Source organism: Aotus nancymaae, unplaced genomic scaffold, assembly GCF_030222135.1.
Source record: "Aotus nancymaae isolate 86718 unplaced genomic scaffold, 86718_ANA_hifiasm-v0.15.2.pri h1tg000020l, whole genome shotgun sequence".
Lineage (NCBI taxonomy): Eukaryota > Metazoa > Chordata > Mammalia > Primates > Aotidae > Aotus > Aotus nancymaae.
Genome location: NW_026988432.1, coordinates 41,981,630 through 42,008,585, shown reverse-complemented (window position 1 = coordinate 42,008,585; position 26,956 = coordinate 41,981,630). Strand labels below are relative to the sequence as shown.

Sequence of the window (26,956 nt, the reverse complement as noted above, 5' to 3'; positions counted from 1 at the left end):
GCCAGACTTGCCCTTTTATAACGAATCTGCTTTCCCAAAAATAGCATTCATCCATTCAAGAGGGCAACGCCCTCATGGACTGCTTACCTCTTAGTGGTCCCACCTCTTAATACCATCACAATGGCAAATAAATTTCCATTTTATTTGCATTTTTGGAGGGGACATCCAAACCATAGCACCAACATATGAGTTAATACAATGCCGACATAAGAGTTAATAAAATTAAACAGGATGAGGTGAAAAAGAGTGACTAGAAGGCTACTTCAATAAGGCATGGTAAGGGAGGACCTCTCTGAGGAGATGACATATAAGCCTTCATCTGAATGGCAAGAAGGTCACCATGTGAAGTTCTAGATGAAACTGTGTGCATAGGTCCTAATTCAGGAGGAAACCTGAAGTGTTCTAGGAACAGCAAGAAGCCAGCATGAAGGGAGCTTCCTGAAAGGAAGTTATACAAGGGAGAAATAGATAGAGGCCTGATAACAGGGTATTATAAGCCAGGGAAGGAATTTGGATTTTATGATGGTTTCATAGAAAATCACTGTGCTATTCTTAGCAATAGAGAAATGTGATTTGAATAATGGTAACCTTGGCATAATGAGATAAAAGTGGGTTTGTTCAAAATGTATGTCACATTATTGCAAGCATAGTGAAATGGCACAAAAGTCTGTATATATATTGATGATGAGGAACATTCTGATTTGTGGCTGGGTGAGACTTCCAGGACACTGGCAATGATTCCTGAATTTTCCAGTTTGTTGACATCTATTTTATCTGATTAAGGAAGAAAATATAGAATTTCAAGAACAAGAGTGGTGGTCAACAAGGCCAAATACTATTAAGAGGTTGAGTAAGATGCAGAAAGAAAAACAACTGTTTGATTTGATAGCAGAAAAGCTTTTGATGACCTTGACCAGAACATGGTGAGATTGGAAGACAATTGAATTTGTACTAAATTGAATTGGATGTCAGATGAAATGATGAAAACAGGGACAATTTGAAGTTTTGCTGTGAAGAGGAGAAGATAAATGGTACAATAGCTTAAGGATGATGTGGGATCAAGAAACTTTGTTTAATTTTCTCAGAATTGAATGATACTGGAGCATATTTGCTGGATTTAGGAATAACATATGCAGGAGGAATTTTGCATTGCAGGAGAGAATGAGGGTAGCAGCAGGAGTGACTTAATGAAAAGGTAAGAGAAGACATGACCCAGAGCATAAGTAGAGTTGACCTTTGATAGGAACTATACAACTTCTAAAAGAAAGTATAGGTGTAAATCGTCATGACCTTGGATTATGCAGTGGTTTTTGGTTATAACAACAAAAGCACAAGTGACAAAAGAATAACTAAATTGTATTTTATTAAAATATAAAACATTTGTGCTTCAAATGATACCATCAAGAAAGTGAAAAAACAGTCCACAGAATGGGAGAAAATATTTACAAATCATATATCTGATGGGAAAATTATATCTAGAAATAGAAAGGATTCTTACAACTCAACAATAAAAAAGCAACCCAATTAAGAAACAAGCAAAGAATGTGCATAGACATTCCTCCAAAGAAGATACACAAATGGCTAAAAAGCACAAGGAAAAGATGTTCTATGTCATTAGTCATTAAGGAGATCAAAGCAAAACCACAGTGACATACCACTTCACATCCGCTAGGATAGTTAGAATCAAAAGGACAGAAAAGTGATGATGAAGATGTGGAGAAATTGGAGCCCTCATATGTTGCTGGTAGAAATATAAAATAATACACCTGCTTTGGAAAACAGTTTGATAGTTTTCAAAATGTTAAACAGAGGTACCACATGACCCAGCAATTCCACTCCTAGGTATATAGCCAAGAGAACTGATAGCATGTCCATGCAAAGACTTGTACACGAATGTTCATAGCATCATTACTCAAAATAGTTCAAAAGTGAAAACAATCTAGATGTTCATTAGGTAATGATTGGATCAAAAATATGGGGTAATTCATAAAATGGAATATTATTTGCTGTAAAGAAAAAAAAATGAAGTTCTGATAACATGGAACAACGTGGATAAACCTTGAAAAGATTTTGCTGAGTGAAAAAAACCAGACACAAAGGCCACATATTATATGATTCCATTTACATGAATTCTCCATAATAGTTCCATAGAGATAGAAAATAGATTACTGGTTGCCAGGGCCTGGAAGGCGGAGAGATCATAGAGAATGACTGCTAATGGATAAGAAGGGTTTTTTGGCAGTAATAAATATCTTCTGGAATTAAATAGTTATGATCAATGTACAATTCTGCAAGTGTGTTAAAAACCACCAAACTTTACATTTCAAAAGGTTGAATTTTAGTGTATATGAATTATATCCCAGTAAAGCTCTGTTACTAAATAGTTGCCCCTGTCCCCAAGAGGGGCAGAGACAGTGGATTAGCTGCAAACTCCCGCAGTGTGCAAACCAGTGCTTCACCTCCAGGGGAGCAGCACCAGAGCCAGTGGACCAGCCCCACATCCACCACCCAACATGTGAACTAGCATGGTGCCCTACCCCCTTGAGAGCAGCACCAGAGCCAGTGGGCCAGTTCCATGCCCTCTCAGTGCACAAACCAGCCCAGTATCTCACCGCCAGAAGATCAGCACCCAAGTTAGCAGCCCAGCCACACACACTCCAATAGCCTACGCAACTGAGGCACTCACAGGCATCACTGATGTTGACTACAGCTGAAGAAGCTGCCCAGACCAACTGCACAGGGCACATTACTTTGTCCTTCTGGAATCAAAGCCAATGCTCCCTACACAATCTAGGATACAACTACATGTGAAAGTTCCCACCAGAGCCACTCTACAAAGTTGGAAGAGTCAGCTGTTCCACTAGATGCACATATATCAACACAGGGACACAGGAAACATGAAAAAGCAAGGAAACCTGATGCCACCAAAGAAACACTAATTCTCCAGTAACAGATCCTAAAGAAATACAAGTTTATGAATTGCCAGAAAAGGAATTCAGAGTAATCTTAAGAAAACTCAGTACACTACAAGAGAGCACAGATAAACAGTTCAGCTAAATCAGGAAAGCAATTCATGATCTGAATAATAAAGAGATATCATAAAAAGGACCAACTAGAAATCTTAGCACCGAAGAATTCAATAAATGAGATTAAAAATACAATCGAGAGCTTTAACAGCAGACTAGATCAAGCAGAACAATTTTTGAACTTTGAAGAGAGGTATTTGAAGTAACCCAGTCAGAAGAAAGAAAAAAAAAATTTAAAAAGAGCAAAGAAAGCCTGTGGAACTCCTGAGACACCATTAAGCAAACAAATATCTGCATTATAGGGTTTGCAGATGGAAAAGAAATGGAGAAAAAGCACAGAAAGCTAAACTAATAGCTGCAAATTTTCCAAGTCTTGAGAGAGATAATAGACATCCAGATTCATGAAGCTCAAAGGATCCCAAACAGATTCAATCCAAAGATGTCTTACCCACAGCACACTGTAATCAAACTAAATTCTTTTTTTTTTTTTTTGTACAGGCAGGGTCTAATTTTGTTGCCCAGGCTGGTCTCAAACCCTTGGCTTCAAGTGATCCTTTTGCCTCAGCCTCCCAAAGTGTTGGGATTACAGGTATGAGCCACAAAAGAGATAATTCTAAAAGCAGCAAGAGAAAAGCAGCAAGTCACATATAAGAAAATCTCTATAAGATATCAGCAGATTTCTCAGTAGAAACCTTGAATGCCAGAAAAGAATGGGATGACATATTCAAAGTGCTGAAAGGAAAATAGTTGGATGAAGAAAAAAAGAGGTGACTCAAAAAAAGGATAGAAATGGAGACATTACAACCAATACCACAGAAATACAAAGGATCATAAGAGAATTATGGACAGCTATACACCAGCCAATTGCAAAACCTAGAAGAAATGAATAAGTTCTTGGACACATACAGCCTTTTTCATTGAATCATGAAGAAGTAGTAATGAGATTGAATCAGTAATAAAGTCTCCCAACAAATAAAAGCCCAGGACCTGATGGCTTCACTGCTGAATTCTGCCAAACATTGAAAGAAGAGCTAATGTTCTCAAACTATTTCAAGAAGTTGAAGAGAAGGGAATTCTTTCAAACTCATTCTGTGAAGCCAGCATTACCCTGACACCAAAACCAGACAAGAACACAGCAGAAAAGAGAACTACAGGCCAATCTCCTTGATAAACATAGATGCAAAAATTCTCACTAAAATATTAGAAAACTGAATTGTACAGCACATTAAAAACATCATTCGCTGTGATCAGGTGGGATTTATTCCAAAGATTCAAGGATGATTCAATGTACATAAATCAGTAAACATGATACACGACATTAACAGAATCAAGGACAAAAATTCTGATTATTTCAATACAATAGACACATAAAAAGCATTTAATAGAATTTAACATATCATTATGATAAAAGCTCTCAAAAAATTAAATATAGCAGGAATATACCTCAACACAATAAAGGCCATCTGTGACGCAACCACAGCTAGCATGATACTGAGCCAAGAAAAGTTGTAAAAACTCTTCCTCTGGCTGGGCGCTGTGGGTCACACCTGTAATCTCAGCAGTTTGGGAGTCCCAGGCAGGCAGATCGCAAGGTCAGGTGTTTGAGACCGGCCTGACCAACATGGTGAAACCCCGTCTCTACTAAAAATACAAAAAAAAAATTAGCTGGGCATGGTGGCATGTGCCTGTAATCCCTGCAACTCAGGTGGCTCAGGCAGGAGAATCACTTGAACCAGGGGAGGCAGAGGTTGCAGTAAGCCGAGATCGTGCCATTGCACCCCAGCCTGGGTGACTGAGTGAGACTCTGTCTCAAAAAAAAAAAAGAAAAATAATAACTATTCCTCTAAGATCTGGAACAAGGTTGTCCACTTTAATCACTTCTATTCAACATTGTTCTGGAAGTCCTAGCCAAAGTAATTAGAAAGGAGAAAGAAATAAAAGGCATCCAAATTAGAAAAGAAGAAGTCAGGGCCAGGCACGGTGGCTCACACCTGTAATCCCAGCACTTTGGGAGGCCAAAGCAGGCAGAGCACTTGAGGTCAAGAGTTTGAGAGCAGCCTGGCCAACATAATGAAACCCCATCTCTACTAAAAATACTCAAAAATGATCCAGGCATGGTGGCAGTGCCTGTAGTCCCAGCTGTTCGCCAGGCTGAGGCAGGAGAATCTCTTGAACCCAGGAAGCAGTGGTTGCAGCAAGCCAAGATCACACCACTGTACTCCAGCCTGGGAGATAGAGTGAGATGCCATCTTAAAAAAAAAAAAAAATAGGAAGTCAAATTGTTTGGAGACAGCATGATTATATATTTATATCCCTAAAAACTCAATTAAAAAAAAAACTGTTAGAACTAATAAACAAATTTTATTTCAGGATACAAAATCAACGTAACAGAAGTCAGCAGCATTTCTATAAGCTGATAGCAAACTATCTGAAAAAGAAATTAAGAAAGCAGTCCCACTTAGAATCACTAGCAAAAAAGTAAGACACCTAGGAATAAATTTAACCAAAGAGGTAAAAGATTTCTACAGTGGAAACATATAAACCATTAATGAAAGAAATTGAAGAGGACATAAATAAATGGAAAGCTATGCCATGTTTATGGATTGGAAAAATCAATATTGTTAAAATCTCCATACAGGTTGAGCATCTCTAATCCAAAAATCATAATGCTTCAAGATCTGAAACCGTTTTAGTTCTGACATATCACAAGAGAAAAATCCACACCTAATCCTATGTGACAGGTCACTGTCAAAACACATTTAAACTTGTTTTATGCACAAAATTATTAAAAGTGTTGTATAATATTACATTCAGGGTATGTGTATAAGGTGTATATGAATCACAAATGATTTTCATGTTTAGACTTGGGTCCTGCCTTCTAGATATGTCATTGTATGTATGCAAATATTCCAAAATCCTGAAATAGCTGAAATCTGGAAATACTTCTAGTCCAAAGCATTTTGGATAAGGTGTACTCAACCTATACTACCCAAAGCTGTCTATAGATTCAATGCAATTCCTACAAAAATACCAATGGCATTCTTCACAGAAATAGAAAAAGATAATTTTAAAGTTCACATGGAACCACAAAAGACCCTGAATAACCAAAGAAATAGTGAGCAAAAAGAACAATGCTGGAGGGGACTACAGTGGATGGGTGGGTTCCTTTGACTCTGTTTATCTCCTTGGCAGCAAGTGGACTGTCCCACCCTCCCAATGCATCTGTATTAAAAAAAAAAAATGCTGGAGGCATCACATTGCCTGACTTCAAAATACACTACAAAGCTAAAGTAGACAAAATAGCATTGGACTGGCATGATGTAGTAGCCTATTCTTGCATTGCTATAAAGAAATATCTGAGACTGGGTAAGTATTAACATAAAGAAAAGGGGCTTAATTGGCTCACAGTTCTGCAGGCTGTACAGGAAGCATGTTGGCTTCTGCTTCTGGGGAGGCCTCAGCAAGCTTCCAGTCATGGCAGAAGGCAAAGGGAAAGCAGTCACATCTTACGTGGCCGGAGCAGGAACAGGAGAGGGATGGGGAAGTTGTTTCACACTTGCTACACACTTTTAAACAACCAGATTTTATGAGAACTCACTGCTTACTCGCTATCATAAGAATAGCACTGAAGGGATGGTGCTAAACCATTCATGAGAAACTGCCCCCATGATCCAGTCACCTCCCACCAGGCCCCACCTCCAAAATTGGGGATTACCGTTGAACATGAGATATGGATGGGGACACAGATCCAAATCATATTACCTGAAAATAGGTACATAGAACAATCCAACAGAATAGAGAACACAGAAATGAATCCACACATTTATAGCTAACTGATTTTTGACCATGGTGCAAGGAACATAGGGAAAAGACAGTCTCTTCATAAATGGTGCTAAGAAACCTGGCTATCCATGTGCAGAAGAATTAAACTAGATCCCTGTCTCTTACCACATTAAAAAAAAAAATCAACTCAAAATGGGCTAAAGACTTAAGTGAAAGACCTAAAATGATAAAACTACTAGAAGAAAACCTAAGAGAAATACTTCATGACATTGATCTAAGCAAAGATTTTTTTGGATAAGACCTTAAAAGCACAGCCAACAAAAACAAAAATAGACAAATAGGATTATATTAAACAAAAAAACTCCTTCACTGCAAAGGAAACAAGCAAGAGAGTGAAAAGACAACCTACAGAATGGGAGAAAATATGTGCAAACTATTCATCTGACAAGGGGCTAATATAAGGAACTCAAACAACTCAATAGAAAAAAGAACTAAATAAAAAATGGGCAGAAGACTTGGTTAGACATTTCTCAAGAGAAAACATACAAATGGCCACAGGTATAGGAGAAAATGTTCAACATCACTAATCATCAAGAAGATACAGTAGGAACCACAGTGAGACATCACTTCACCCCAGTTAGAATGGCTATTATCAAAAAGACACTGGGCGCATTGGCTCACGCCTGTAATCCCAGCACTTTTGGAGGCTGAGGTGGGCAGTAGTTCAAGATGAGCCTGACCAACATGGTGAAACCCCTTCTCTTCTACGAATACAAAAATTAGCCGGGCATGGTGTCAAGTGCCTGTAGTGCCAGCTACTTGGGAGGTTGAGTCATGAGAATCACTTGAACCTAGGAGGTGGAGGTTGCAGTGAGCTGAGATCAGGCCACTGCACTCCAGCCTGGGAGATGGAGCAAGATCCTGTATCAGGAAAAAATAAATAAATAAATAAATAAATAAATAAATAAAAGGAATGGTTATTATCAAAAAGACAAAAAAGTTGGCATGGATATGGAGAAAGGAGAACTCTCATACACTGTTGGTAGAAATGTGAATTAGTATAGCCATTATAAAAAACGATATGGAGACTCCTCAAAACATTAAAAATAGAACTACCATATGATCTAGCAATCCCATGACTGGGTATATATCCAAAGGAAATTAAATCGTTATGTCCAAGAGATATCTGCACTCATGTTTATTGTAGCACTGTTGACAATAACAGAGATATGGAATCAACCTAAGTGTCCATCAGTGTGATGAATGGATTTTTTTAAAGTGGTATAAATACACAATGAAATACTGTTTGTCATATAAAAAAAATGAAATCTTGTCATTTGTGGCCACATGGATGAGCGTGGAGAACGTTATAGTCAGTGAAATAAGCCAGGCACAGAAAGACAAATACTGCACGATCTTCCTCATGTGGAATCTAAATGAGTCGATCTCATAGAAATAGAGTAGAATTATGATTTCCAGAGACTGGAGAGGGGGAAGGGGAGGGAGGAATGGAGAGAGATTGGTCGGTGGGTACAAAGTTACATTTAGGTAGGAGGAATAAGTTCTGGGCATTCTATTTGTTATACAGTATGGTGACTATGGTAACAATATTGTGTTGTATATTTCATATCCCCCTTGCCCTCAAATCCCAGGAGTGTACCCTATTTAGAGCCAACATCTCCCTTGACCTTATGTTGACCTTTCTCAAGACAAGTTTTTCAAATCGTAGCGTTATTTATAATTGAGAAATATTAGAAAACAAGCATAAGGTTAAATAAGCAATGGTGAAATACCAAGTGAAATATTTTGCAGCCACTTGGGAAAAAAATAGCTAGAGGAGATGATTTTGAATGTTCTCACCACAAAGAAATGATAAATTTATGAGGTGATGGATATCACAGCCTAATTTGATCATTACTCAATGTATATAAGTATTAAAACATAAAACTATACCCCATAATATGTATAATTATTTATCTAATAAAAATAAAATACAAATTAGTAAGATACCTATTTTTTGAAAGCTATGATTTTTTATATACCATGAATAACAAATTCAAAAATATAGTGGAAAGAATAAATACATGATAAAATTTAGGAAAATTTTGAGAATAAGAGGAGAGGAAATTATTCTATAGATAGTAATACATGTTATATATCTATAGAATAATTTCCCCTCCTCTTCTCTCTTTCTAGAAACCTAAGTACATGTATTAGAAAGGCAATATATAGTAAAAATAGTGCTTCTCATCAGTGGGGAAGGAATAGATTGTCTATTAAGTTGTGATGTTCAGCACCTAGCTAACTTTATCAGTTAGTGGTTTGAGTTGAAAATAGCAGAAGTTAATCCTGGCAGGCTTAAGCAGAAGAGGAATCTATAGGAAAAATGTTGGGTAGCTCAGAGTCAATGGAAAGCCAAGCTCAGAAGATGGACAGGAACCAAAGGATGCTAAGGAGCTGGGAACACAGCCTCCCTTGTGTCACAATAATAGGATGACACTGTGCTGCTCTTGCTGCTCAGGACTTTAGACCCCACCACTGCCACCACAGCTAAACTCTAATGGTCCCTGTGTATTTATGTAATTCCCTCAACTCAGAGACCGAGGCAGGATTCAAACACAGAGCCTAGGCCATGGGCCTGCATCCATATTGCTGTGAGAGGGAAGGGATGCCTGCCCACCTTCAGCTTCTGTGGTGGGAGGGCACTGTAGCATCTCCCCAGTTAGTAGGTGTCCAAATGCTGGGGAGCCAAAAATAACAGATTTCCACCAACATTTGGAATGACTAAAATTAGAACCATACTTTATATCATAGACAGAAATAAATTCCACATGGATTCAGAATTTGAATGTAAAACTTGAGACCATAAAAGTACTTGACAGAAATATGCATGAATATTTATGTATTCTTGGTTCGGTAAAGTTGATAAGCAAGATATTAAAATAAGAAAGCCATTTAAAATATTGGTAGAGCATATTAAATGATGCAGAAAGAGAATCATGGTCTGTTGAGTTTCAGAAAGTTTATATTAAAAAATGGTATAATATGATTACATTTTTAAAACAGGATCACATTTTTAAGAAACCACACAAACACACTCCCTTTCAAAGAGGATTAGAATGGCATATACCAGGATATTTTGAGTGGTTATCTCTGAACGATGACTCTAGAGATGATTTTGCCTTCCTTCCCTCACTATATGGAAGAGGGTTTTTGTTTTTTGTTTCAAAAGCTGTTATTTCTTTTTTAAATCTGAAACATGAGGGATTTGGTTGGTTAATTTGTAAGAGTATATATAGTGACCGGGGGCGGTGGCTCACGCCTGTAATCCCAGCACTTTAGGAGGCCGAGGCGGGTGGATCATGAGGTCAAGAGATCGAGACCATCCTGGTCAACATGGTGAAACCCCATCTCTACTAAAAATTACAAAAAATTAGCTGGGCATGGTGGCACGTGCCTGTAATCCCAGCTACTCAGGAGGCTGAGGCAGGAGAATTGCCTGAACTTAGGAGGCGGAAGTTGCGGTCAGCCGAGATCGTGCCATTGCACTCCAGCCTGGGTAACAAGAGCGAAACTCCATCTCAAAAAAAAAAAAAAAAAAAAAGTATATATAGTATCTGGGTTTCCATAGATAAATTTTATGCTAAACTCTACAAAAGGAAAATAACTTAAAGACCAGGTAATAGACAGTTGTATTTCAATACTCCCATACATTTAAAAATAATGTTAAAGTGGCTATTAGAATTTGCTCCATCTGGCGGCCCTTCAAAAGAAAGAACTGGTTAGTGTATGATGACTCAAAGAATAGCCTCCAGATCGTAATGTTTCTCTTACCTCCCCCAGTGTCTTCTTTTTTAGGGGGAAAGCGGTTGTTTTATTTTGTCTTGTTTTTAAGAGAACCCATCTGCTTGACTAGGAACTTACTAGTTAATATTCAGGATATGTTATCTAAAGGGAAGCCAGATGCAGAGACTCTGGAGATATTTGTTATGGCCTATATTTCATCACCTTAGGTTCTTACCTACAAGATAGGAGTTGCCCCAACATTTCCTGTTCTAGCAACCCTTAGATTCCTGGTGTCTTGTTCTCTCTTATCTCAGATTCCTGTCTCAGTAAAGGATGCCTAACCTTTATTTCACATAAGAGATAGAGTAGTCCTTTCTTCTTAAAGTGAGTCACCCAAGTGGAAGGACCGGCTCTTCACAGAAGCCTTGGTGATGTGAAGGATGAGGAGAGGCACTTCATGTTCCAGAAAGACTGATCACGGGCACATCGTAGAAATAGATCAAGAGATCTGTAGATAACAAAGAAAGAAAACCTAAAAATGGTGGCTTGTTCCTATTCCTGCCACTTGGTTTCCTTTCTTATTAAAGAAAAAGAATCATTCTGATTTCTAATTTGTTTTCCTAAATGCCATTAGCCTTTACTAGAAAGAAGATATGAATCAGTAAACACAGCTTGCCAGGATTTCCCAGTTGTAGTGGTCATGTTCAAAGAGTTCTTCATATTTTTTTAAAAAGTCCCCTTTTTCTATGATCATTTCCTCAGGGGGCTCATTGGATATTTCTTTCATGTTTCTCAGTCATAAACAACATGACTCTGAACTTCTGTAAGTTTCAGTATCCATGTCTTCATACTTCATGTTCATATGGAAGCCCCATTGCTCTGGACTGGAATTAAATTGGTATTAATTTGGCTTATAATAAAATTTAGCAATTAAATTTACCAATCTAATACTTAATAAGTAATAATAAGTATAATACTTAATAAGTAGTAATCAATACTTAATAAGCATAAGTAATACTTAATAATACTTAATACTTAAGTTGGTATTAATTGGTTTATGTTTTTCCTATGTGGTTTTGTGAATACAACTGTATATATAAAAGAGCTTGAGCATATGTGTATTTTTTGAGCTACACATTTCATGAGAACTTTTGTAGTTCTCTCATGTTTACATTTTCCTCTTTTTCCTCTTAAGTTTATTTTGATGACTTGGAGCAGTTGGTAGCCAGGTGGAAGAAAGTGTATATTTCTTTTCCCTAGTAGAAGCTAGGAAGAGCTCCTCTTATCCTGGTTTCCTTGGCATTATAGTGTGAGGTTCTGTTTATTGGTTGTGGAACCTGGTGATACTCTGATGCATGGAGTCCAGTTCATGGTGGTTAGGGTTGGGAAGTGTCAGGTGCTACATTGTTGAGGTACAGTCCCTTCCCTCTAGCACCCAGCTACTGTAGACAAGGAGGTGTAAGTGCAGTGGTAAGAGGGACACATGCAGCCAGGAGTGATGATGACACCTGTAAGCACAGTCCCCTTCCAGCCTAGCAGTCCTCTACCACATCTGGGTACCGTAAAACTCACTCCAGTACTGTTCTTGTTTCTTTCCAGGAGCGGCCTATTGCCAGTTCATGGACATGCTCTTCCCAGGCTGCATTAGTTTGAAGAAAGTAAAATTTCAAGCAAAGCTGGAACATGAGTATATTCACAATTTTAAACTTCTGCAAGCATCATTTAAACGAATGAACGTTGATAAGGTAGGAGACTTGTAGCTCCATAAAATGTTGTTGTTTTTTCTTAAAATTGTTTTTGTGCATAAATGCAAAAGTCCAGGAGCATACTGATGGGATATATCTTGATATCTCAACAGTAGGCTGGGGTCTGTACTTAGTATAAAGCATTGCTCTAACTTCTTGTGTTTTTATGAGGCTTTCATGAAATGAAAATCTGAAAGATTTTCTAAACCTATAGCCAGTAGACTTAAAAACTAACAGGGCTCACAAATGTTAAAGTGTTATTAGTTATATTTAGCACTGCAGATGAGAAACTTATGTTTGCCAGATGCCACTGTGGTTCTTTGTATTTTGTTCCTTTGGGGAAATAAAATGTCATGGTGGAAACAACATGGATTTGAATCCCAGCTTCATGACTTGAGCAAGTGATTTAAATTCTTTGAGTCTCAGTTTACCTATCTGTACAATGGGACTAAAAACCCCTTATCCATGGTTACGAAGTTGACAGGAGAGACAGTGTCCAGTATAGTGTGTGTGCTCAGATTCTCAATGTCCATAAATTGCCCTGTTTTTTCCCATAAATCATTATACTTTTGTCCTGGAGTGGTACAAATGGCCTGGAGTACTTTTTCTGTCAATAAGGAATTATTGCTAAAACTCAGTCTTTTTCTGCATGTTTACTGCTATTTAAATACATATTTAATCTATATTCCTTATTTAGGATATATCTCTCAGCATGAATGAGCTTGGAAATTAATGAATTTTGAATAAGGGAAAAGAGATAAAGCAGCAGGGGAGAAATGAAAAACTGTTCTTTGAATAAACAGAGGTCATAAATAGGCTCTGCAAATGAAAAATAAAATACCAGGTTGTAAAAGATAGAGATTAAAGGGAAGTTTGATACACTATGTATTTTGTAAGCTAATGCAATTAATATCTTCTTAAATAGTGACATTCTTATCAATATATTAAGAAAATCTTGACTTCTCATTTTCTCGGAATTTTTATTTCAAAACATACATTCTCTAACATCTTAGCCCTTTGGGTTCTTTCCAACTTTAGGTTCTTTGTCCTGGTTAATTTCCAATTAGCTCTTTGCATAGGTACTCAGAACTAGGGATATATAGGTTCTCCTTACTTTTATAATACCTCTTGTTTCTTCATTCATTCATTTCTCTATACATGCTTCTAGATTACAAAGAAAATAAACACCTTTTCATATGTTTATTGATGGAACTTGTTATATGTCAAATTAGTGGGCTCCGTATCTCTCTAGAAGTATATACACACAGAATGGATGAGCAGTTGTTAAGAATGTTGAAGAAAAAATTCTTGCAGTGGAAGGAGACTGGCTATGATGGCCTTTGTTAGTCTCTCTAGCTTTAGTGTGCAGTAATTTTATCCAAAAGTCCTGTGAGAGACAGCATTAAGTACCCTCATTCATGTGTGTCATAGCCTGATGGCATGATGGAAAGTTCTGTGCTTTTGCTTGCCACTTCAGATTTTGAACTTCTGCCCCTGAAGCTTTCATGTTGATAGAGAATGCAAAATTAAGTCAACAGGAGTAAACGCCTTCTTTTAACAGCTAATGTACCACCAGTATCTAAAACTATTTATAAATTTTCATGTCTGGCAATAGACAAAATATAGTAGTTTGTTAGTTAAAAGGGCTTAGGCTCTGAAAAGCCTCTAAAAAGTTGATTTCTAACAATATCAGTATAAACAAAAATTTTAAACTCAGAAGATGTAAAAGTGATAAAATAACACAATTTAAAGTCAATTGAGGCTGAGCACAGTGGCTCACACCTGTAATCCCAGCACATTGGGAGGGCAAGGTGGGAGGATTACCTGAAGCCAGGAGTTCCAGACCAGCCTGGTCAACATTGCAAGACTCCCATCTCTACAAATTTGTTTTTTGATTACCAGGTTCAGTGGCACATACATGTAGTCTCAGGTACTCAGGAGGCTGAGGCAGGAGAATCTCTTGAGCCCAGGAGTTTGAGGCTGCAGTGAGGTATGATCTCACTACTGCACTCAGCCTGGGCAACAGAGTTAGACTCTGTCTCTAAAGTAAAAACTAAAAAATTTAAAACAATTGAGTGCACATGTGGCAGGAATTCTGCCTTGTAAGCAGACTTCACTGAAGTTTGGGGAAGTGAGAGAAGAGCAAAATATCACCACCAAAGCCTATTACCAGAATATGGCCTCTTCCAAAACATTGCTTCTCTTTATTTTGCTCTGTACTGGGTTTAGTTTCTATTTTAGCTGCATAAAAAACATTTTTGTAAAATATATTGCTAATTATTTAGTTTAATGCATGCTTCAGTTGCTTTTCTGTTCTAAGTTTTCATTGATATGTAAGATCTTTCTACATTTTTTAAAGTGGTCCTATTGATAATTTTAGGATATCAATGATACATAGCTCCCATAGTGACAAAGCCTTGTTGAAAGTTTAATTTCTATAGCTTCTATTCATATTGTCACATAGCAAAGCTGTGAGCTGTGTGCTTGTCTGAATCATATGCTCACACGCTCAAACACATTCAGACACTCACACAATCTGACTCACACTCTAGCTTTGTAACTATCTCATGATTCACATTCTGCCAGTATTCCCACCTGAAGATGTTAAAGGTAAGAATCCAGTGATAATATAATTCACATAGCTAGATACATTTCCATTTTCTTTCAGAAAATAGTGAATTACACCAGTCAGAATGGTACTACTAAAAAGTCAAAAAATAACAGATGATGGTGAGGTTGTGGAGAAAAGGAAATGCTTATACACTGTTGATAGGAGTATAAATTAGTTCATTGTTGAAAGCAATGTGGCGATTCCTCGAAGAGCTAAAAACAGAACTATCATTCGACCCAACAATCCTATTATTGGGTATATACCCAAAGGAATAAAAATCATTCTACGATAAAGACACATGCATGTGAATGTTTATTGCAGCACTATTCACAATAGCAAAGATATGGAATCAACCGAAGTGTCCATCAGTGACAGATTGGATAAAGAAAATGTGATTTCTATACGTCATGAAATACTAGGCAGCCATAAAAAAGAATGAGATTCCAGTCTTTTGTGGGAACACGGATGGAGCTGGAGGCCATTATCCTCAGCAGACTAATGCAGGGACAGAAACTAGTACCACATGTTCTTACTTATAAGTGGGAGCCAAATGCTGAGAACACATGGACACAAAGAGAGGAACAACAGACAGTGGGGCTTGGTGTGGGACGGAGGGTGGGAGGAGGGAGCGGATCAGGAAAAACAACTACTGGGTACTAGGTTTAATACCTGGGCCATGAAATAATCTGTACAACAAACACCTGTGATATGAGTTTACCTATAAAACTTGCCTGCATATGTACCCCTGAATCTAAAATAAAAGTTTTTAAAAATGGTGAATTAGAGGCCAGGCATGGTGGCTCATGCTTGTAATCCCAGCACTTTGGGAGGCCGAGGTGGGGGGATCATTTGCAGTCAGGAGTTCGAGACCAGCCTGGCCAACATGATGAAACCCCATCTCTACTAAAAATCCGAAAAAAAAAAAAAAAAAAAAAAAGCCATGCGGTAGTGGCACACACCTGTAATCCCAGCTTCTCCCAGGCTTGAGAATTCACTACATTGTATTTCACTACATTGGAAATAAGCTCTGTGGAAGCTGTTTGTTTTGTATGAACCATTAGATCAGTGTCTGTTTTTATTGATTTAAATCTTATTCATCCACACTCTCTAGTAACTATTATCTTTATAAGAGTTTATCCCAACACAACTGGGCTACGTATTACAAAGATATTTAAAAAGCTTATCAGTCTTGAAATAGCACAACATCCCATGCCTCTGTTTTTCTGGAGATATGTTTTGACAATAAATGTACTATGAGTGGGACCAGCCCTTCTTGACAACTAAGGATATTCCTTTCGTCTGGCTTGTTCAGAAGTACTAAATATTCCAAGAAAACAAACAATGATGCTTTGGTTTAGTTCCTTTTTTTATTTTTAATTTTTGTGTGTACATAGTAGGTGTATCTATTTATGGAGTACATAAGGTGTTTTGATACAGGCATGCAATGTGAAAGAAGCACATCATGGAGAATTGGTTATCCATTCCCTCAAGCATTTTTCCTTTGATTTACAAACAAGCCAGTTACACTCTTTAAGTTAATTTTAAATATATAATTAAATTGTTATTGACTGTAGTCACCCTGTTGTGCTATCAAATAGTAGGTTTTATTCATTCTTTCTAATTTTTTTGTACCCAGTCACCATCCCCAGCTCCCCCTTCTCCATCTCTGGTAACCATCCTTCTACTCTCCATGTCCATGAATTCAATTGTTTTAATTTTTAGATCCCACAAATAAGTGAAAACATGTGATGTTTGTATTTCCATGCCTGGCTTATTTAACTTAGCATAATGATCTCCAGTTCCATCCATGTTGTTGCAAATGACTGGGTCTCATTCTTTTTTATGACTGAATAGTGATCCATTGTGTATACGTACCACATTTTCTTTATCCATTCATCTGTTGATGGACACTTAGGTTGCTTCCAAATCTTAGTTACTATAAACAGTGCTGCCACAAACTTACAAGTGCAGATATCTTTCTCAGATACTGATTTCCTTTCTGTTGGGTATATACCCAGCAGTGGGATTGCTGAACCGTCTTCTTTAATATGATGAAAAATTGTATTTTAGAATACAGCTGGCTGAGAAGTTAGGGAAGGGATCGGTGGTCGTGATTGCAGCCATGTAGGAAATAGTTATATTTAGGGAACACTTCAGTTGTGTTAAATGTAAACAAACCTGAGGTTTGTAACTCACATAGTGATTTTCTATTTCAGGTAATTCCAGTGGAGAAGCTAGTGAAAGGACGTTTCCAGGACAACCTGGATTTTATTCAGTGGTTTAAGAAATTCTATGATGCTAACTACGATGGGAAGGAGTATGATCCCGTAGAGGCACGACAAGGGCAAGATGCAATTCCTCCCCCTGACCCTGGTGAACAGATCTTCAACCTGCCAAAAAAGTCTCACCATGCAAACTCTCCCACAGCAGGTATTGTCACAATGAGATCGCAGGAGTCACTTTCATCTTAGAAAATGGCTCAGACTCTTCTGTGCCATTTTCTGTTTGTGTGTTTCTGATTGATTCTTCCCAGCAGTCAATATTTTAATGCCTTTGGATGGTTTCTACTGGTGTCTGTTTCACCACATTTATCTTCCTGTGACCCATTTGTCATTAGTCTAAGCATCTTCATGTAAACTATTAAAAAGGCAGAGCTATTTGCATTATTTTTATCAGTGAAGTGGGAAGTGAAAATAATGCTTCTAGGATAGATTTCCTTTTTCCTTTTAGTTTTTCAAGAAGTTTCAAGTAGGCTGTTTAAACTTTGGCTGAAATATTTGTGCTGCTTAATTGCTGGCAGTACAAACCAGAATATGAACTGAATTATGCTGTTAAATATAGACCATCGTCTCCAACCCTTCAAAGAAAATTCGTGAACTGTACATCCTACCTCCTCTGTAGGCAGTGGCAATTTTTATGCAGTAACATTCAGCAATACCCTATTTGTCCAGCTTTGTCCAAAAGTGAAGTCATTGAGGAAGAATATCTGGAACATTAAAAGTTTTGTGGATTAAAAAAACTTTCAAAAATATATTGTGAACATCCTTGCCATAAACAGCAGACTTTACCAAGCAGAATGTGTTCTTATAAAATTGGATCATTATTATAAACACAAGTTAGGTACTGGACAGTTAAACATGAAATCATCCAAAATCATGTTTTCATCTCAAACATGGAACCCAGTGTTCAAACTTGTTAAATCAGTAACCTTAATTTTGTAAATAAAACAAATTTATTTATGCCAAAACTGCAATCAGAATGGAGTAGAAATGGTTAACAGGACTACATAGGTGGTAATAGCTTTGAAATCACAGTTTTGCTCACTGTTAAGCATTTATGGCTGTATTCCAGGCAGACTGAAACCATTGGAAAACTGGTATTACTTTTTGAAATTTTTTTAAATATTTAAAAATATTTTTAAACTATAAGGATAACGTATACTCACCAATATGAATTAGATGAATTCTTCATCTGCATTAAAATAGTAGTCATGTAGATGAAGAGGAATGAACAATTCTGGGAGATATTTAGGAGGTAAAATAGGCTGGATGTTGGTAATGGCTGAATCCTGGGATAAAAGAGAAGATGTCAAACCTGACTTCTTGTACAACTGGAAGGATTTGGGGTTTGAGAACCAGATTTGGGAAGATATCATGAGTTTGTTTTGAACATACTAAGTTTGAGATTCCTTTGTGACATCTAAGAGGAGATCTACATAGGCAATTCTTGCGTTGGGGGTGGTGCCACATGTGCATCTGGAACTCAAAGGAGTTATAGGCTAAAGGTAAACATTTGTGATTCTTCAATATTTTGATGTAACGGAAGCTGGAAGCAAATAGTGATAAAGGGTAGAGTGCCGTGAAAAAGTTGGATGTTTACTGGTTGAGTAGAAGAGGAAGGGCTTGCATAGGAAGCAAAGAAGGTGCCAGAAAGAATGAAGGAAACTAGGAAGTGATGTGTCAGGGAAGCAGACGGTAGGGAGCATAATGGTCAACAATGTCTACATCTTCTGAGAAGTCACGTCAAATGAGGCCTGAAAGAGTTGATTAGATTTCTCAACTTGAATGATTTCTCCATTCAGTAGAATGGTAGAACCAGGAATGGTTTGAAGAAAAAGTTGGAGGAAGGAAATTGAGACAGTGGAAAGATCCAACTTTGGAGCCATGGAATGGATATATATAGAATGGGTATATATAGCCTATATAGAATAAAGAAAACTAAGCACAGATCTTTGGAAATACATACATTTAAGGGGGAGGAGGAAGAAGAGGAAGCTGCAAAAAAGAGGAACATCAGGAAGAAAACCAGGAGATCTCAGCATCAGAGAACAAAAACACTAGGAAATGTCTAGAAAGAGGGATCACCAACAGTGCCAGATGTTATTTGTGGTGATATCTAATAGGATGAAGCCTGAAAAATTAGACCAAAGTCTGACTTCTAGGAGGTGATTAATAGTCTCTTAGAGAATTGGTCTGTTAAAATGCTGAAGGCATAGGCCTAGGTTGCAGCGACTTAACAAGGGCTCGTGGAAGTGGAGGCAGTAAGAGTAGATTCAACCTTTAACAAATGTGTCAGGAAAATCAAGGAAAATAAAAACATTTGGTTTGTGTAGGGAAAAGAGTGATCGTAGCTTCAGGAAATAAGATGGAAGGAAAATGGTATTCTTTTTCAACTGTTCTTGTTTGGTTATAGGATAAGGCAATATACGCAGGTTTGTAAAATGGGAGAAATGTCAGTGGTGAAGGAGTAATTGTAAATAGGAAAAAGGGGAAATTGGAGTATGATGCTGAAGCTGGAGGGACAAGATAAGATGTCAACGGCATAGATGGAGGATTAGAAAGGAAAAGAGAGGATATTTATTTTCGTGAAGCCAAAGCAACAGGACGATGGGAGAGGCTGGTAGAAAAGCAGAAAGAGTTTGTGAAGCAAACATTGATGGCAGTTCAGATCGGCCTTCAACTTTTGTCAGCGGTTTTCATCAGTCTAGGAGCTGGAGTGCAGAAAAGGGGGATGTTGTGCCCACTCCAAAGTCTGGGATTCAGGCAGCACATGGGGTGGGAGGACAAAAAGTTAAGAAAATCAGGGGTGTCTGATGTTTCTCATCTTAATGTCATTTTCTATAGCAGTGAATGATGGATAAACTGAACTCAAAATTCAACTTCCATTTTTTCAAGTTTTCAGTAGTGAGATTGGACAGACCTCAGAATATTTTCTTCCACAATCATAATGTGTCCTTAATTGTTTTTCCCATTGGCACCAATACTTCTCCACCCGCAAATGGCACTGTTACTATGCTACCTTGGCCTCGTTTTCTAGGAATTCCCTCATCTGTCTTTCACAAAAGCCACAGAGAAACTTATGCCATTTTGATAGAATGACCATGAATCTGAAAGAGAACTGTATATTGTCTAGAGCCTAACCTCTCAGCTGACAGAGCTCAGGAGACCCATTAAAGTCAACCGATAATACATTTGATTTTTAATATTCTGGAAGGCAGTAATTTTCTGAAACCATATTCCTGATATCTTGACCATGTTTACCTTATTGGTCAATCAGGGAGAAATGATATTTTCAGAAGTCAAACCAGTCATTCCCTTTTTAATAAAATATGTTCTGACTTTTGTGCATTGTGGGGTAGTAAAACTATGCTGGTGGTTTATCACATATAGAGTGTTGTTATTATTAAAAGTCATGATAGGAGAAAGTCTCCTATAAATGCATTAAGACCTCATTTTTTCTAGAAGTCATGTATCCAGTTATTGGGAATACAGCCAAGATAATGTAAGCCAAAATGTCTTCTAAGAATCGGAATAGGTGTTGTAAAATCTGTGCTGTAAAATGTATGCACTTTATTCTTCATTCATGAGAGTTTCTAGGGTACTTATCCAGAGTCTGTTTGCTCTTTCTTAATTTAGACATAATTGTAATAAAGATGGAGAAGTGATTTCTTAGCATATAGCTCATTAGGACAAGGAATATACAGGTATCAATAGAAAGTACAAACCTCAGTTAAAAAAAAAAAAAAAAACAACCTTACTAAAGAGCCTCATAGTAGCCTGGGATCTTTAGTACAAGATCAAATCGTTCCATTACCTCTCAGTAGTCTTTAGTATATGTATGATACCAGCAAGCAGCCATCAGTATTCTCATAGGTCCCTTACAATTCTTAGAATTGTCGTATTGACCCTGAATCATTTCCCTCATGACCTCTGTTTTTACATTATCTAAACTGGCATCCCTGTTTCTGGGAGTCGCTCAAAGCCATTCGCCATTCTCTTTATATACAAGTCTGGTTTTGTTCATCTGAAATACAGAGCAAATGGAAGGTGATGGTCAGCTGTCTGGAAAATTCACATATCTGTATCACACTTATCTCACAGTGATGTCAGGTCACTAACATTTAGCAGTAATTTCTGTTCCCACCTCTAAGTCTTGGTCATTTCTTGCTTATCTGCATTAGTGGACACAATCTGTAGCTGCTATAATCAAAAACAGGTGATGGTCCTTAATTATTTTTTTTATTTTGAGTTTGGAATACTTGATTTATTTTTAGTGGATTTATCTCTCCCCCAAAATTTCCTTAGACCAATATTAATATTAACTTGCATGTCCTAACTATTATGCAGTAAGAGCAGTAAGTGACAGTCCCCAAATATTTTGTATGACAAAGGGACCAGATTAGAGTGGAAAAAGTGATCCTGGAATAGATTGCCACCATGATGATAATTAAGAAAGGACTCTGTCTACATTAGCAAGAAAAAACTGTGCAGACTACCTATATAAGTATGTACCAGAGGTTGCTTATGTATAAAATAGATGTATTCTACATACTTGGTGTATTCTGTGTTTGTAAGAACGTGCTAGATTTTTCAACCATTTTGATACAGATAAAAGATTTTATGGATTCAGAGAAGCCTTAGAATAGTTTGGCTGTGGCTTCTCTGTATGTAGTTGGGTGACTTTACTATAACAAGCTTACTGCATAAGCCCTGGCTGTCACCTAAGGGTAAATGGCTGCCTGGTAAGTTTTATTGTCTACATTCTGAGGAGTTGCATCTTGAATTGGTTTTGATCTACCAACCAGGGGCATGTATTAAAACACACATTTTCATAATGATAGATATATAAGTATGTGCATCACTGTGAATCATGATGTTTGTAAATTTATTGCTGTGAGCCATATCTGCAACTCAAGATAGCTGTCTGTGGGGATCAGTTTTTATGTGTGAACACTTACTAAACATAAAAGGAAATTCAAAGTTATTTAGTTTCTATGGCAACGACAGCTTAGGCACATTGCAGATTCACATACATTCATGTATTTAAATCAAATGCCCATATATAAATATAGTGTGAATAGATTTAGAGTTGCTATGGAAATTGAGTTTGAGCTTTCTGCTTTCCTTAGGGACTTCAGTGTTTCAGCCTTAAAATCAGAGTAATAGGAATGCTATAAAAGTGGTTTCAAAGGGAAGCAAGCTAAGTATAATAGAATAAGGTATTTGAACAATCATAACTAAATCCCTAAATGTAGATTTGAATAAATTCTAAAGTGTTTTTTCAAGAACATTGTTGAATATTTGAATATTCTCACTCTCAATTACCCTTAATGTTGGATTTTCTAAGGCTGTTTATACAACTTTAAACTGTAATCATGCTAATTCATTTATTTGTTTAGCAATGTATGAGCATTTGTTGAGCACCTGTCATCCAAGTACTCATCACCTCTCACCTTCTTTTGGGAAATAAGTATTGCTTTACTTTGTTGGGTTTTTTTTGTTTTTTGGGGTTTTTTTTTTTTTTTTTTTTTTTTTTTTTGCTTTTTAAGGGAAACATTAAAAATAGCAGTAAGGAGTGATTTTTATCCTTGTTCTGATCTTGACTTTATGGCCCAGAATATACTCTCTCTTGGTCAATGGACCATGTGCACTTGAAAAGAATGTGTATTCTGCAGTATTTGGTTGTATAGTGTTTTAGAAATATCAATTATATTAAAGTGTTTGGTGATATTATTCAGATCTTCTGTGTACGTTTTTTTCCTTACCTAATACCAGTGTCAGAGTAAACAGATTATATCTTTGTGGATTTGGTTGTTGTCCAGTTCTAACAGTTGCTGCAGAGTCTGTTGAAGTTTCCTGCATTAATCATGGAATTGTCCATTTTCCCTTTAATTCTCTCCGTTCTTGTTTATTGTATTTTAGTGCTCTATTACTAGATGTATACATATTTACAAGTGTTAAGTCATCCCATTGAATAGACCTTTTTTCTCTTTTTCTCTTCTAAAAAAAAAAAAACGAGATATATGTACAGAATGTACAGATTTGTTACATAGGTATATGTGTGCCATGGTGGTTTGCTGCACCTATTGACCAGTCCTCTTAAGTTCCCTCCCCTCACCCACAACCCCCCAAACAGGTCCCAGTGTATGATGTTCCCCTCCTTGTGTCCATGTGTTCTCATTGTTCAACTCCCACTTACGAGTGAGAACATGCAGTATTTGGTTTTCTGTTTCTAATGTTAGTTTGCTGAGGATGATGGTTTCCAGCTTCATCTATGTCCCTGCAAAGGACGTGATCTCATTCCTTTTTATGGCTGCATAGTGTTCCATGGTATATATGTACCACATTTTCTTTATCCAGCCTATCATTGATGGGCATTTGGGTTGATTCCATGTCTTTGCTATTGTAAATAATGCTACAATAAACATAAGTGTGCATGTGTCTTTATAGTAGAATGATTTATATTCCTTTGGGCATATACCCAGTAATGGGATTGCTGGGTCAAATGGCATTTCTGGTTCTAGATCCTTGAGGAATCACCATACTGTCTTTCACAGTGGTTGAACTAATTTACACTCCCACCAACAGTGTAAAAGCATTCCTATTTCTTTACAGCCTCACCAACATCTATTTTTTCCTGACTTTTTAATAATCACCATTCTAACTGACGTGAGATGGTATCTCATTGTGCTTTTGATTTGCATTTCTCTTTTCTTCATGTTTGTTGGCTGCATAAATGTCTTCTTTTGAGAAGTGTCTGTTCATATCCTTTGCCCTTTTTGATGGGATTGTTTTTTTCTTGTAAATATATTTAAGTTCCTTGTAAATTCTGAATATTAGACCTTAGTCAGATGGGTAGACTGCAAAAATGTTCTCCCATTCTGTAGGCTGCCTGTTCACTCTGATGATAGTTTCTTTTGCTACAGAGACTCTTTAGTTTAATTAGATCCTATTTGCCAATTTTGGCTTTTGTTGCAATTACTTTTGGCATTTTTGTCCTGAAGTCTTTAGCCATGCCTATGTCCTGAATGGTATCGCCTAGGTTTTCTTCTAGGGTTTTTATGATTTTGGGTTTTACATTTAAGTCTTTGATCCATCTTGAGTTAATTTTTGTATAAAGTATAAGGAAGGGATCCAGTTACAGTTTTCTGCATATTGCTAGCCAGTTTTCCCATTACCTTTACTGAATAGGAGCTTCTATCCCCATTGCTTGTTTGTGTTAGGTTTGTCAAAGATCAGATGATTGTAGATGTGTGTTATTATTTCTGAGGTCTCTGTTCTGTTTCATTGGTCTATATGTCTGTTTTGGTACCAGTACCGTGCTGTTTTGATTACTGTAGCTTTGTAGTATAGTTTAAGTCAGGTAATGTGATGTCTCCAACATTGTTCTTTTTGCTTAGGATTGTCTTGTTTGCTCTAAGGATTACAATATATATTCTTGTTTTTTTCACACTATGCTTAAAATTAATACTTGTCTCTGATTTCATATGAAATTTAAAATAGTTTTTTTCTAATTCTGTGAAGAATATCAATGAATTGAATAGCATTGAATCTATAAATTACTTTGGGCAGTATGGCCTTTTTATTGTATGAAGTGTTCCTCTTTATCTTTGATAATATTCTTTGCCTTGAAATTTATTTTATTTGACATTAATCTAGCTACTCCAGCTTTCTTATACTTACTGTTACATGGTATCATCTTTCTCCGTGATAAGTTAAATTTCTATCTGTCTTTGTCTTTATATTTAAAGTGCAACAGCATGTCAGGTCTTGCTTTTTTATTCATTCTGATAATCTCTTCTGTTTAATTAGAGTGTCCAGCCCATTTACATTTCATATAATTATGTAATTATTGATTTGGTTGGATTTAGATCTACCACATTATCATTTGTTTTCTGTTAGTCCCCTCTGTTTCTTGTTTTGTTTCTCCCTTCCTGTCATCTTCTGGATTTTAAAATATTTTTTAGAATTCTATTTTAATTTACTTATCACCTTTTAAACTACACCTTCTTGCACTAGTTTTTTAGGGGTTGTTCTAAGCATTACAGTATATATTCTTGTTTTTACATGCTGTACTTAAAATTAATACTGCATACTTTTATGTAAAATGTGGAAACCTTGCAACCACCTCTCCCCATTGTTCTTTGTTATAGTTGTCATATGTATTACACTTACATACATTATGAACCCCACAAGACAATGTTATAACTTTTGCTTTAAACCTACACTGTCTAATACACAGTGGCTTTTGAACTCTTGAATTGTGTTCAACCATTGTGAAAATACAGTAAAGTGATTCCTCAAGGATCTACAAATAGAAATGTGCTTATTCATCATTAAGATGTGCTATGTGTATAAAATGCATGGTAAGTTTAGAAGACTTAGTATGAGAAAGAGAATATAAAACATCTAATAATTTTTGTATTGATTACATGTAGAAATTATATTTCATATATGTTGTATATATTTTGCATATGTTAAAATCAGTGGAGTTTTTTTTACCTTTTTGATGTAGCTACTAGAAAACTTTACATGGTTCACATATTTCTATTAGACAGTGATGCTTTAAACAGGCACATGTATTATAAAGAAATTAAGAGGAAACTTTTCTTTTCATATTTTTACTATTTTCAATGTTCTTCATTTCTGAACACCCAAATTCTCTACTGGTTTCATTTCTCTTTAGCCTGAAGGACTTTCATTAGGGTTTCTTGTAGTATATGCAGGTCCAGTGGCAAACATTTTTTTAGATTTTCTTTTTCTGTAAACGTCTTTATTTTACCTTCATTCTTAAAGAATATTTCACTTGATAAAGGATTTAAGCTGGGTTTTGTTTTTGCTTTTGTTTAATGTTTTGCCTGTAAGCACTTTAAAGAAGTTATTCCACTGCATGTGGCCTCCAAAGATAAGAAGTGCATACTCATTCTACCCTGTATGTAGCACATAGTTTTTCTCTGAGTGCAGTCAAAATTTTCTCTTTATCTTTAGTTTTTATAGTGCAACTATGATGTGCCTAATCATGGTTCTCTTTGAATTCATCTTGTTTTGGAGTTCATTATGCTTCCTGAATCTGTGAATTTATGTCTTAGTGAAGTTTCCAGCATTATTTTTTCAAATATTTTTTTCAGCTTCATTCTTTCTGTCCTATCCTTCTGGGACTTCATTTATCCATATGTTAGAGCTTTTGAAATTATCCCACAAGTCCCTAAGGCACAGTTGATTTTCTTCCCAGTACTTATTTTCTCTCTTCTTTAGATTAGATGGTTTCTGTTGATGTGAATTCAAGTTCACCCTCTCTTTCCTCTGCCATCTCCATTCTACTGTTGTAGAAGTCTTCATTTTTAAATTTCAGCTATTATATTTTTGTTTATTTTTTTCTTTCTCTGCTGAGTTTGCCTATCTTTTCATTCATTATGAGCATATTTTCTTTACTTCACTAAGCAGCTTATGTTAGTACTTTGAAAATTCTTGTCTGTTAATTCTCTTATTCTGGCCATCTCACAATTTTCCTTTGAGAATATTTCACATTTTCCTGGCTGCTTATATGTCAGATAATTTTGGGTTATGTTTTAGTTATTGTGAATTGTAATGCTCTGAAGACTAGATTTTGTTATGTTGCTGCAAAGAGGGTTGATGTTTGTGATTTAACAGGCTCTTGACTCAATTAGAGTCCAAGGGAAAACATAGAAAGTTAACTCCCACTCAAGGGGATCTAACCTTGGCCTC

General features: G+C 36.6%; 1 protein-coding gene across 4 annotated transcripts in view; it reads left to right on the top strand.

Annotated features, from left to right (window-relative positions):
* MAPRE2 (microtubule associated protein RP/EB family member 2) overlaps positions 1–26,956 on the top strand; it is a 165,437-nt gene that overhangs the window by 107,656 nt on the left and 30,825 nt on the right. For all 4 annotated transcript variants that reach the window (XM_012447244.2, XM_012447243.2, XM_012447245.2 and 1 more), the window contains 2 exons: positions 12,195–12,340; positions 17,168–17,381. In XM_012447244.2, coding sequence (XP_012302667.2) covers positions 12,195–12,340; positions 17,168–17,381 — 360 coding nt within the window. The remainder of the gene's footprint in view (positions 1–12,194; positions 12,341–17,167; positions 17,382–26,956) is intronic.